The 12420-nt window shown below is 41.5% G+C and overlaps 1 protein-coding gene across 3 annotated transcripts in view; it reads left to right on the top strand.

The window, feature by feature from the left end:
- LOC311062315 (focal adhesion kinase 1-like) overlaps positions 1–12420 on the top strand; it is a gene marked incomplete at its 5' end in the record, with an annotated part of 91178 nt that overhangs the window by 39992 nt on the left and 38766 nt on the right. For 2 of the 3 annotated variants that reach the window (XM_084081244.1, XM_084081242.1), the window contains 7 exons: positions 4252–4392; positions 4902–4979; positions 6201–6308; positions 7761–7878; positions 9692–9722; positions 11781–11845; positions 12242–12328. In XM_084081244.1, the coding sequence (XP_083937370.1) occupies positions 4252–4392; positions 4902–4979; positions 6201–6308; positions 7761–7878; positions 9692–9722; positions 11781–11845; positions 12242–12328 (628 nt within the window). The remainder of the gene's footprint in view (positions 1–4251; positions 4393–4901; positions 4980–6200; positions 6309–7760; positions 7879–9691; positions 9723–11780; positions 11846–12241; positions 12329–12420) is intronic. The other variant, XM_084081243.1, reaches the window with a different exon arrangement.

Here is a 12420-nt window from a genome sequence, read left to right as displayed (position 1 = left end):
GTGTATGGGCGCAAACCGTGTGTGTGTGTGTATGTACGTGTATGTGTGAGAGAGAGCAGCTGTCACTTACGTCTGTTGGGTTTGATGACAGAGTGCGGTGCCCAGTTAATGGTATTATTCCCTCTCAATGGACTCTGCCACACACACACACACACACACACACACACACACACACACACACACACACACACACACACACACACACACACACACACACACACACACACATAGACCTGAGAGCAGATGGCTGCGGTAGTAAACGGTGATTGATGAGTGTTGTGTTGAAAGCATTATGACCATGGGTTCATATTGACAAGCTTGGGGCAGCAGGTTTAGTGGAATGGGACCGTAAGTTGTTTTATTGACCTGAGCAGCAGTGCTTTATAAGACCGTGGATCAGGGGCCTGTTCTCCCAGCGCTGGACCAATACCAGACTCAAGCACTGATTGCCATCAATGTGGACAGGCAGTCAGATACTAAGAGCATTAATACAGCAGTACCTGACAGTACAATGACACTCACTTGTCATTATGTGATAACACCGTGATAATCGCTGCATTGTCATGTCATTTGGTCATTCATTCATTTGGGGGGCATTCAACCAAACGATTCGCATGTTTAATGGTTTGTTCAAATAACACATCTTCCTCCGTTTTCTAGACTAGAGCAGTTAAATCACTTTAAAAACTATTTATTTTACAACAAATATTAAATAATATATTTTTTTTTACTTCTTAAAAAACATTTATGAAGATGAAGCAAAGTGTAATTTTGATTGGTGTTTTGTTTCCCAATCTTTTCTATTGCACATATCAACTTCAAAGAGAACACTTTTTTGAAATATATCTTTTTAAAGTTGTATTTATTTATTTATTTTATCATTTTTGCTATTTGTTTCACCATATCCATTATGGAAGGTTGTGCCATTTGTTATACCTTACAGAGAAATACATGTTATTAAAACTTGATTTGGTTGGCAGGGCAGAGCAGTACACAGTGCATGCCGCTACAGGCATGGTTGGCATGGCGATGGAGAGGGAGATAGCCGCTTGTGGGACTTCCTACCAGGAAGGGTGGACACTACAAGTCTGACATTATCCCTTGTGTGTGTGTGTGTGTGTGTGTGTGTGTGTGTGTGTGTGTGTGTGTGTGTGTGTGTGTGTGTGTGTGTGTGTGTGTGTGTGTGTGTGTGTGTGTGTGTGTGTGTGTGTGTGTGTGTGTGTGTCTGAGAGAGATGGAATTCTAGGAATTAAACGGTGATCCTATCGAGAACATACATGCACATGCACAAACACACATTCTCACACACTCTTTTTCTCTTTCCCCTCATATCCACTCACTGTTATCCATAATCCTCTCTATCGGCGACATCTCTTCAAACTATTTCTCACAAATGATCCTGAGCTATAAATAAATAAAATACGGATTAGAGACACACTAATAATCCATAATACTGCACCGGCCTGGCTTAGAATATCCTGCAACAGGCAGGAGGATTAAGGTCAAAACGCGCAGGGAATGTAAATAAGCAATTTTGACAGTTGATGATCTAATAGCATTTGCTTATCAATATGGAGTCATAGCTAAACAGCATCCTCTCACAGAGTGGGACAGCTAAATATTTCTGCTGTCTACTGCAGGGGGCTTTGAAAGGACCACCAGTCACTACTCCTGATCCAACTATGAGGCGTCCACTCAGCCTGACGCCTGATTTATGCTTGGTTGTGCGCTGAAAATAATCAATCTACAAGCTTAGCTCACAACGTGTCGCAGTGTGTGACGCATTGTGAGCTTGTAGATCGGCTTTTCTCGGCGTGCGACACTGGCGGGCAATTGTAAAAATGATTGAGTAGTATTCAGTAGTGAACTACTGAATACTAGGTTGATTCTTTCTTATTTTTGTTTTCCAAAGTACACAGGGAATTCTAGAATTCTGCAAAAATAAAAGCCTTGCTGTATGTGCTTGTCTTAAGCCCTGTGGAGCCCTCAAATGGCAGCTGTTCTCTCCTAGCATATTATGGTGCAGTATTCGATTCTGCTGTACTTAATCTTTCTGTATGTTAAGGACTTCAAACTGTAGAGGTACTGTATAACAGAAGAGAGGATTACACTGTGTGTGTGTGTGTGTGTGTGTGTGTGTGTGTGTGTGTGTGTGTGTGTGTGTGTGTGTGTGTGTGTGTGTGTGTGTGTGTGTGTGTGTGTGTGTGTGTGTGTGTGTGTGTGTGTGTGTGTGTGTGTGTGTGTGTGCGTGTGTGTGCGCGCACATCCCCACAGCTCTTTAAACACAGTGCTGGGCCCAAAGATAATCAAGTGAAGTAAAAAGGGAATGTCAGCAGATGATATACTGCTCTCCCGTCTTTTTTTATTTTAACCAACACTATTTTAACCAACACCAACACGCAGTATATCGTGCACATTCCCTTTTTTCTTCACTAGACAGACTTCCCATCTGTCAGCTGTGTGATGACACGATGCACTGTAGATGCTGTCATCGAACATGTCACTCTGATGTTAGGAGTCAAATAGTATTTGCCATGACTGAGTAGAGCACAGTGGTGGAAAGTAACTAAGTACATTTACTTAAGTACTGTACTTAAGTACAATTTTGAGGTATTTGTACTTTACTTGAGTATTTCCAATTTCCATTACTTTTACTTATACTCCACTACATCTCAGAGGCAAATATTGTACTTTTACTCCACTACAATTATTTGAAAACTTTAGTTACTAGTTACTTTTAGATATAAATTATGATATTATAAAACATACATTAACCACTTTAGCCCTATTTTATACATAGGCTATTTGAAAATAGCAGATCTACAAGCTCACAACGCGTCGCATCGCGACGCGTTGTGAGCTTGTAGATCGGCTAATTTCAAATATTTAGTACTTTTACTTTTGGTACTTTAAGTATATTTTGATGCCAATACTTTTGTACTTTTATTCAAGTAAATTTTGAATTTTGGACTTTTACTTGTAACGGAGTATTTTTTTATTGCAGTATTGGTACTTTTACTTAAGTAAAGAATTAGAGTACTTTCCACCACTGTGCTGCTCTACTAGAGCAGCATAAACTCTACTTCAGACTGTCACAGCATGTGTCCTTTGACATAACATAAGTAGTGACATCCCTTGTTTTCCATGCTGGAGTGTAAATGAGTGGGGCAGAGACGGCCTGTGTTCTCTTTGATGTGTTTATTTTTAATTGAGCGCTAAGCATGTCTTTAGTTAAGAGGTATTGATCCTGAAATGGAGCGCTGAGATCAATGGCATTGGAACCACAGTGGGGCCGGTCAATAAATCAATCAATATCTTTGCTTCACACAGGAGCTCTCTGTCTTTCTCTCTTGTTTGCTGTCTCATGCACCGTTTTGCACTGTTTTGGCTCTACAGTGTTATCTTATACCCATATCACACTCTCAGGCATTCTCATCTATCTATACATATTCATTGCTTCAACAATATTTTTTTTAATTGTAGATCCCCATGAAGTTATACCATTTGGTTCATAATAGCGCTATCCTCTTTAGTTTTGCTCTCACATTGCACCAAATTGATGCATTTAACTTTAAAATGTGAAAGATAGTCTCAGAAAAACCTGTGAGGAACACTGTATACATCATTGGTTCTCAAAGTGGGGTCCGGGGACCCCCAGGGGTACTTGACGGGGTTCCAGGGGGTCCCCAGCTAAATAATGGACAGGAACCAAATGGACCCTTATGGGTCTGTAACTCAGAGAGTGTACAAATGGAACCAAACGGACCCGTCAGGGTCCGTTTGGTTCCATTTGTACACTCTCTGAGTTAAATTAACATTGATTTTACAATATGAATGGGGGTCCAAGAGGTATAAATGCCATTAAATGGGGGTCCGTAGTCTAATGCATGTTAAACTGGAGGGTCCTTGAAATTAAAATGGTTGAGAATCACTGCTAGAGAGCCGTAAAAACCTTCTCTTATGGGGGTCCCTGGCTTATCTTTTCAAATGGGGGTCCGTGGGGCAATAAGTGTCAATTTGGGGGTCCTTGACATGAAAAAGTTTGAGAACCACTGGTATACATTGTCCAACAATATATAATTATTTATAAATGTACATGATTCCTCATCTAAACGTGTTTAAAGCTGAGCTACACTTTGTCAGTGTATCCAGGGTCTCTGTTTAATGTTAATTCTCTATTACCTGAAGTCATTGTTTTAATTAAATGTATTATACATTTGAACCTCTCTTTTTTCCCTCTCTCCATTCCAGGCTAAAACCCTTCGCAAGCTGATCCAGCAGACGTTTAAGCAAGTAGCCAATCTGAACGATGAGCAGAGCATCTTAAAGTTCCTGGAAATCCTTGCACCAGTGTACCGCTATGACAAGGAGTGCTTCAAATGTGCCCTGGGGGTATGTTTCCTCAGCGCATCTCTCCCTCCCTACTGTGTAAACTCTCTCTGATCACTGGGTTGCTCCTTGTGTTAGGCTGACCCCTACTGGTAGGATTTAGGTACTGCTTGAAACCTTGAACGATAAGTTCCAGATGAGATCAAACTGTATTGATCCCTACATGCAGGTGTGGGTAAATGTCACCCTAGGGCTTTTGTTGCTTATTAGCTCAATATTCTCACGGACGGATGCTGACAGTGACTTAACAAATACAAAAATATGGATTCCACTCTTTTCCTCTAACTCTACAATTTCTCCCTCTCCTTTCCTTTATTGTATCTGATCTTTCTCTGTCTGTCTGTCTGTCTGTCTGTCTGTCTGTCTGTCTGTCTGTCTGTCCCCCCTCTCTCTCTCACCCCTCCCCTCTCTCTCTCTGTCTCTCCCCCCTCTCGCTCTCTCTCACCCTCTTACTCATGCTCTTTTTTTCTCTGTCTTTCTCATGACATGCTACTCTCTTGCACCTCCAACAGTCTAGCTGGGTGATCCAGGTGGAGTTGGCCATCGGACCAGAGGATGGAATCAGCTACCTCACGGACAAAGGGTCCACAGTAAGTCCCCACCATGGAAACACATCCACCAGACACACCAGGGTTTATCATAAGTGCCGAGTAGATAGGAAAAATGATACTGACCCCTTTCAACCTGTTGTCCGTATTATACTATGTCATTTTAGGCGTAAAAATTAATAAAAAAAATAGTGAAGATGGCACTTCTACATAACAAGCTCACAGCGAGTCCCTGGTTCGATTCCTCCATGGTGTGTCCGGATTGGTCTGGCGCTCCAACGAACACAAGCCAGCAGGGGATTGTGTCCTTCATTCCCACTTCCAGTCATGATAATCCTAGGAGTGAAGGCAGATAATGTTTTGTGTTGTTCTTGCATAGATTTGCAATATACTGTAACAGTGATTATAATGCATTATTATATTATTATAGTGTATTACAAGTATGAGAAGTATAATACACTATGATCCTGACCAAAATAAAAAGTCTGTTAATGACCAGCAATTCTCAATCAATCAATCAACTTTATTGTCACTACACAATTACAAGTAATAGTGAGGTGAAACTCTTGTTTATGCAGGCTTTCACGTTTGCAGCTCAAGGAGAAAAATAAAATAATTACAAGCAAAGATGACATTGAAAGTACTCTTTCAATGTCAATCTCAAGAGGATTTAGTCCAACAAAAAGCATTCCTCTCACTCTGTTCGTTCCCCTTTAAACTGTATTGTTCAGAATTCTCATTTCAGTAAAACAAGACATACGTGGCATGGAGCTGGATCCTGAGTTGTGTGATTAAGAAAGTTTAAATGAAACAACATGGAGAGTTATGCATTAGGACCTGCATAGGTGACAGTATGACCTGAAAATGTCACCTAATGATTAGGTGACATTTTCAGGTGACATTTTCAGGTCAATTAGCCCAGTGATGTGATTTAACATAGAACATTATGGATTACCTCCACAAGCACCAAGTTCAGTTGAATCTAATCCATTTCTATGGCACTGGTTCTCAATGTGGGGTGAAGGGACCTCCAGGGGTCCTTGAGGTGGTTCCAGGGAGTCCCCAGCTAAATGAAGAACAGTTAAACATTTTAAGCCCTCATTTATTCTTCAGCTGTTTGAGAATAGCTGATCTATAAGCTCACATTGTTTTGCGATGCGATGACTTGTGAGTTTGTAGATGTCAATTTGGGGGTCCTTGACATGAAAATGTTACTAAATGCTCTATTGTGTGTCTCTTCCTCTCTCCTCTCTGTGCCTCCAGCCAACCCATCTAGCTAACTTCACACAGGTCCAGTCCATTCAGTATTCTGCTATGGAGGAGAAGGACAGGAAAGGCATGCTGCAGCTCAACGTAGCAGGGGCTGCAGAGGTAACAGCTATGCCTTATTTGCAGATTTCTTTCCCTGTTGTTCGACCGTGTCCCGCACCCAGTGGTGGAAAAAGTAATCAATTCCTTTACTTGAGTAAAAGTACCAATACTGCAATGTAGAAGTACTCCATTACAAGTAAAAGTCTGGAATTCAAAATTGACTTGAGTAAAAGTGCAAAAGTATTGGCATCAAAATGTACTTAAAGTACCAAAAGTAAAAGTACTAAAATATTTGAAAATAGCCGATCTACAAGCACACAACGCGTCGCAACGCGACGCGTTGTGCGCTTGTAGATCTGCTATTTTCAATTAGCCTAGATATAAAATAAGGCTAAAGTGGTTAATGTGTGTTTTATAATATAAAAATGTATATCTGAAAAGTAACTAGTAACTAAAGTTTTCAAATAATTGTAGTGGAGTAAAAGTACAATATTTGCCTCTGAGATGTAGTGGAGTAGAAGTAGAAGTATTGGAAATTTGAAATACTCAAGTAAAGTACAAATACCACAAAATTGTACTTAAGTACAGTACTTAAGTAAATGTACTTAGTTACTTTCCACCAAATCTGCAAGCTCACAACGTATTGCAACCCGATGTGTTGGGAGCTTGTAGACCGGCTATATTGGCACATATAGCAACGTTGTACAACTAAGTTTAAATGAGGCTTCACGTATGCTATCTCTGTCTTTTTTTCTCTGCCTTCATTTATCTTTATCAGTTTCAGTCTCTCTCTCTTTCTCTCTCTATTTCTCTCCTACTCTTTCACTCTGTGTCCCTCTAATGGACTCTCTGTCAGCCTGTCTCTCTATCTCTCCATCTCTCTGGTACAAGTGGTTCTATTTAGCTCTCTGTCAATATGGCCTCTCTCTTCTATTGAACGGTAAAGAACTAGCATGTGCTGTGCACATCTGTGTGTATGGATTTATCACTTAGTCCAGTGTGTGTGTGTGTGTGTGTGTGTGTGTGTGTGTGTGCGTGTTGCCACCACATATAGATTCCCCATAATGGCTCCACTCAGACGGGAAGGATTTGCACATATTATCCACTCACTACTGTATAAGTTGGGTCTTTCACTTGGGATTGGCTCTCATAGTATTGGCTTTATACACACACACGCACACGCACACGCACACACACGCCACAAAGAAAGAAGAGGAGTTCCCACTGATGTCAGGGGCAGCTGGAAACCCAGCTGTGTGTGTGTGTGCGTGCGTGTGTGGGTGTCTGAGAGAGAGTGAGTGAGAGACAGATTTTGTCTTTATTGACAATGGCCCTTTGTAATGTGCCTCTCCTTCCCAAGGCCTTGACATTAACACCACTGTGTGTGTGTGTGTGTGTGTGTGTGTGTGTGTGTGTGTGTGTGTGTGTGTGTGTGTGTGTGTGTGTGTGTGTGTGTGTGTGTGTGTGTGTGTGTGTGTGTGTGTGTGTGTGTGTGCGCGTGTGTGCAAACAGCCTCTCACAGTAACCACAGCCTCGCTGACCATGGCAGAAAACATGGCTGACTTGATTGATGGCTACTGTCGGCTTCTCTCCATGGAAACTCATTCCTTCATCGTCCGAGTACAGAAAGGTTTGCAATATATTTATGAGTCTTCTACAATTGATTTCATGCCACTCATTTTGTTTCCTACAACTAACTGACAGGAGCACTTCCCTTTATGCTGGCTGTCAATGTCTGACAGGTTGCATTCATTGTAATTATATATACAGTAGTATATAGAGATAGATAGATAGATAGATAGATGGATAGATAGATATGTATCACTTTCCCATAGCCTTGTTTAGCCTTATTTATTGGCAAAGACAACAAGAAAATAGCATTTGATTAACACTAATTGAATAAATAGATTCAAAGTGACTGGCAAAGAGGAACTGCCCAGGCGAAAGAAATGACATACTCCCACTGGGATCTTCCAGCAATGTTGGCTGTGGTGTGGTATTGTGTCCAGCCTCAGGCAATGATGAAATGCGGGGGGGATAATCTGTTTATTACATACCCGTTAGCCTTGTTTACTCACCAAGACAACAAGAAAATAGCATTTGATTAAGATACTGTCAACGAGAAACTGCAAATGAAATCCCTTATTGGTAATGTTATACAGCAATTATCACATTGAGTGCCAAAAACGGTCCGGACCGTTTTTCATAATCCAAACGAGGTGTGCCAAAAACGGTTATGAACGTTTTTGGGCAAAAATATGAAAAAAATAATAATAATTAGACTCCAATCCACTTCCTGGTTAACTTATGACTTCAAAAGCCTGTATCTCGGCTCCTGTGTACTTTGCTTTTTTAGTATGTATTTTTGACTATTTTCAACTGGCTGCAACTGTGGAACGGATTACCGAATGTTTTTAATGTTTTTCCCCGGATTGTACGAGACCCCTGTGTGTGTAATGAGGGGATCACCGTGAGGACGGTGATCACTGAAAATATTTTGTGACTACTTGAAAAAGGTCCAAAAATTGTTAAAAATCCAGGCACTGGAGGTACCCTGTTTTGAAAAACCCCTGGCACTCAATGTGATTTATAAATGCCTCAAAAACATTTCGGGAACTTAATTCTGTCGATTATTTCTCCCTTTCAGTAATACCAATTGGTATTGTATTTTATATCGTTATCGTTGATTAGTCACCTTTACAACGAGGTATAACTTGTAAGGATTGCGCAATCGTGGAATGAGCAACACAGCTAAACGCGTGGGTAGCGCTCCCCAAGAATTGACCGATATGCTTTTGTTGGTATTCACTCTCGTTTTGAGCGACCACCTGCTGGTGTGTGCCAGACAGTCACAGGTGTGTGACTGGCACCTGAGCATGGGTCCTGCAACTTTGGTACCGGTGTGCAAATCTTGCCTATAAATCTCTGGAAGAAAGCCTATGGTTCCTCCGTGAAGCAAGGGTGAGGAAATGGTCTTCTTGGGGTGTTGTGTTCCTGGGACGGCCACTTCGCTGTCTCCTGTCTGTCTTTGACTTTGACACCAAATAATGCTGCCACTCTGAGTGACGGAACACCAGCTTCCACTTGCCCTATTGCACGGGGCTTATCTTTTTTTTTGAGGAGTTTATAAACCACTAATCTCTCAAGACACATTCAGAGCTTCTTTCTTTTGGCCGGTGGGTTCCCAGATTGATAAACCAGTGGTTCCCAAATGTTTTTTTGCTCGAGACCCTAAAGAGAATTTTGGTGTCCTCCCGGGACCCACCAAACAAAAATCCATGATGAATAAACCAACTCCAGTCCTATTTCAAAAATAGCTAAAACAGCTGATGTTTCTTACATTTATAGCAGGATATATAGTAGGATAGTAGGATATGTAATGTACATGCATTGTACACTTTGTGTGAATTAAGTGATTTTGACTGTTTCATTTTGTCCACCAGAGGGAGAAAGAGCGCTGCCTTCCATCCCAAAGTAAGTACCTTGCTCATGTCAGTGTTTATGCTCACATGTAAGGATTTTTCTACTGTACTACGATACTGTACTGGAGTACTTGGTCCAGCCTTTACAGTCACTCTATGAATAAAACAGATCCCATATTTCCCTTTCTGGCTAACAGTAAGGTTCAATGTATCCAGAATAATTTAATCACATGGCTATTAAATTATTATATATTTTTTCCCCTCCTGAAATATTGCATGGCTGTTGGGTTTGTTTATGTACAGGACAAGTAAAACATTGTTTTTTTCAGAGGATGAGAACTTCTGTGATATGTGTAAAGGTTGAGACGGGTCAAAATAGCAAAGCCGTGGGAGAATTACAGGGAACTATTTTTATTATTTCACTAAAATGTGTGAATAGCTTTTCAAAATCCACACAGGGACCAACATATTGAGTGCTCAGTGACACAAGGCCCAGTATGTATGTCATGGCTCCGTGTCACTGAGAACCAAGTGTTGTAAATGGTGTCCTTTAACCCTTTAAGCCTAACCCTTTATGAGCTAAAAAGCATTATTTTACACTTTGGGCTCGGTGCCGCGCTATGAACTTGTAGGTCTGCTATTTTTGAAAAATCTTGAAAATGTGTGCAAATCTTTGAATATATATATTTTTAAAGCGAACATTTTTAACTCAAATCTTTGCTTCATGGGGCTCCCTGGAACAAAATATTTTGATGGGGGTCTGCGGCCAAATACATATCATTTTGGGGGTCCTTGACATGAAAAAGTTTGAGCACCACTGATATAGAAACATACGTTTTTAAGAATACTGTTGAGATTTAGGAGACATGTAGAATCGGCTTCAGGTCTCAATGGGTTAAGACCGGGAGGTTTAGGGAGTTATGTCAGCAGTGTTTTGAGGTTCACATGGTGATACAGAGCAGGAGACTGTTAAACATCACACCAGCACCGTTAAGCAAACAGGAGACTGAGTGCTAACACACATTCAGAGGAACCTGTGTGCTAACACAGCCATTCTCAACCTGTGGCCCGGGGCCCGCTGTCGGCCTGTGAGGATATTACAAATGCCCCCCCCCCCCCCCCCCCCCCCCCCCAACAAAAAAATAATTGCAACACACTAAGATTTGAATGATAATATAACATTCATATTTGTAAAAAATGCATCCATCCGATCACTTAACACGGCAGCCGAAAGACTGTTGTGTTGTACCTTGCACACTTTCAAGATTTTCAAGTGGGCCCTGATGGAGAAAATGTTGAAAACCACTGTGCTAACACACATTCAGAAGAACCTACAGCGTGTAACTGCCCTCTCTGCAAGAAATAGTTGCTTAAACAAAATGTACAAATGTCTACTGCGCCGTTGTTGTGTTCTGACTGCTCAGCTGACTTATGATCTGATCATAAAGATCTGATGTCATGAGATGTCCACATTTGACCTAAAAATGTCATATGTTGTATGTCTCTCTCTCTCTCTCTCTCTCTCTCTCTCTTTCTCTCTGGTCAAATAAGGAGATAAGTTAAGCAGCCAAATATTTTCCGCTTAGGGTTTTTAAACACTTGGAGAGTCCCCTCCTCTCTCTCTCTCTCTCTCTCTGCTCTCTCACTCTGTTCTCTATAAACTCTCCACTTGCTCTCTCTTTCTCTCTCTCTCTCTCTCTCTCTCTCTCTCTCTCTCCCTCCATGTTTACCTCTCCACTCGGACAGTTGTAGGGGAGGGAAGTGATGTAAAGATAGTAGAAGGGGCTGACGCAGAATGAAGAAGGCAAGAGAAGAGAGAGTGAGAGAGCATGTGAGTGGGTGGTGAGGAAGAGAGAGAACAGAAGAATAAAAGTGTGTGTGTGTGTGTGTGTGAAATGGAGAGAGATGCTAGTCCTAGATAGGCAGTCAGATGACATACTGTATGTTCACATGTTCATCTTTGACTGAGGTCAGAATCTTCTAGGTATGTGGAGGATGCTTCTGGTTGCAATGTGTGGTTAGGTAGTGTTGGTTTGTTATGCTGCCTACAGGTTTTTTTTTAATGTTTCACCCCAGTATTCACCACCGGTTCTTCTCCATTATCCTCTAGAGTATCAAACAGTGAGAAGAAATTGGAAGCAGTAAAGAGTGGAGTCCGAACTATTTCGGTGTCAGGTAAGCCAAAACAAAGCCCTTCTCTCTCTCTCTCTCTCTCTCACTCTCGCTCTCACACACCCACACCCACACTACACACACAGGTTCAATACAAGTCATTATCCTTTCTTTCTCTCACTTACCTCAAGACCTTTTTTGGGGGGAGGTTATTCTGTTTTCTCCCCCCCTTTCTATGATTCAGTTTCTCCCCTCTTCCTGTCTTTTCTCCCCTTCTTGCTTTCCAGTAGACTTCCCTTGCTTTATCTTTCATGCCCGTTCTCTCTCCCTGTATCTGTCTTGAGTCTTTCTCTCTCTATCTCTCTCATCCCACCCACTCCAGTTTTCCCTTCGTACTCGTATGAACTCATTCTGTCTTCTCACATGCTGTCGTTCTCTCTCTTCTCTGATTGGCTGAAGACCTAGTGACCTCGTCACCTCCTAAGCCAACCAAGGCTCGGCGTTTCCTCCTCCCCTTTGTCTTCTGTTCTGATTCACCGCCCCATGGTATCCTCAGCTCTGATTGGCTAGATCTTTAGGGGAGCTTATCTGAGAAAAAACATTATTGGACAAAAGTTGGGCAGTTTTTATTAAGACAT

This window comes from Gymnoscopelus microlampas, assembly GCF_963454915.1.
Source record: "Gymnoscopelus microlampas genome assembly, chromosome: 15".
Classification (NCBI taxonomy): Eukaryota; Metazoa; Chordata; class Actinopteri; order Myctophiformes; family Myctophidae; genus Gymnoscopelus; species Gymnoscopelus microlampas.
Note: the sequence above shows the minus strand (reverse complement) of the source record. Positions and strands in the feature narration are given on the sequence as shown.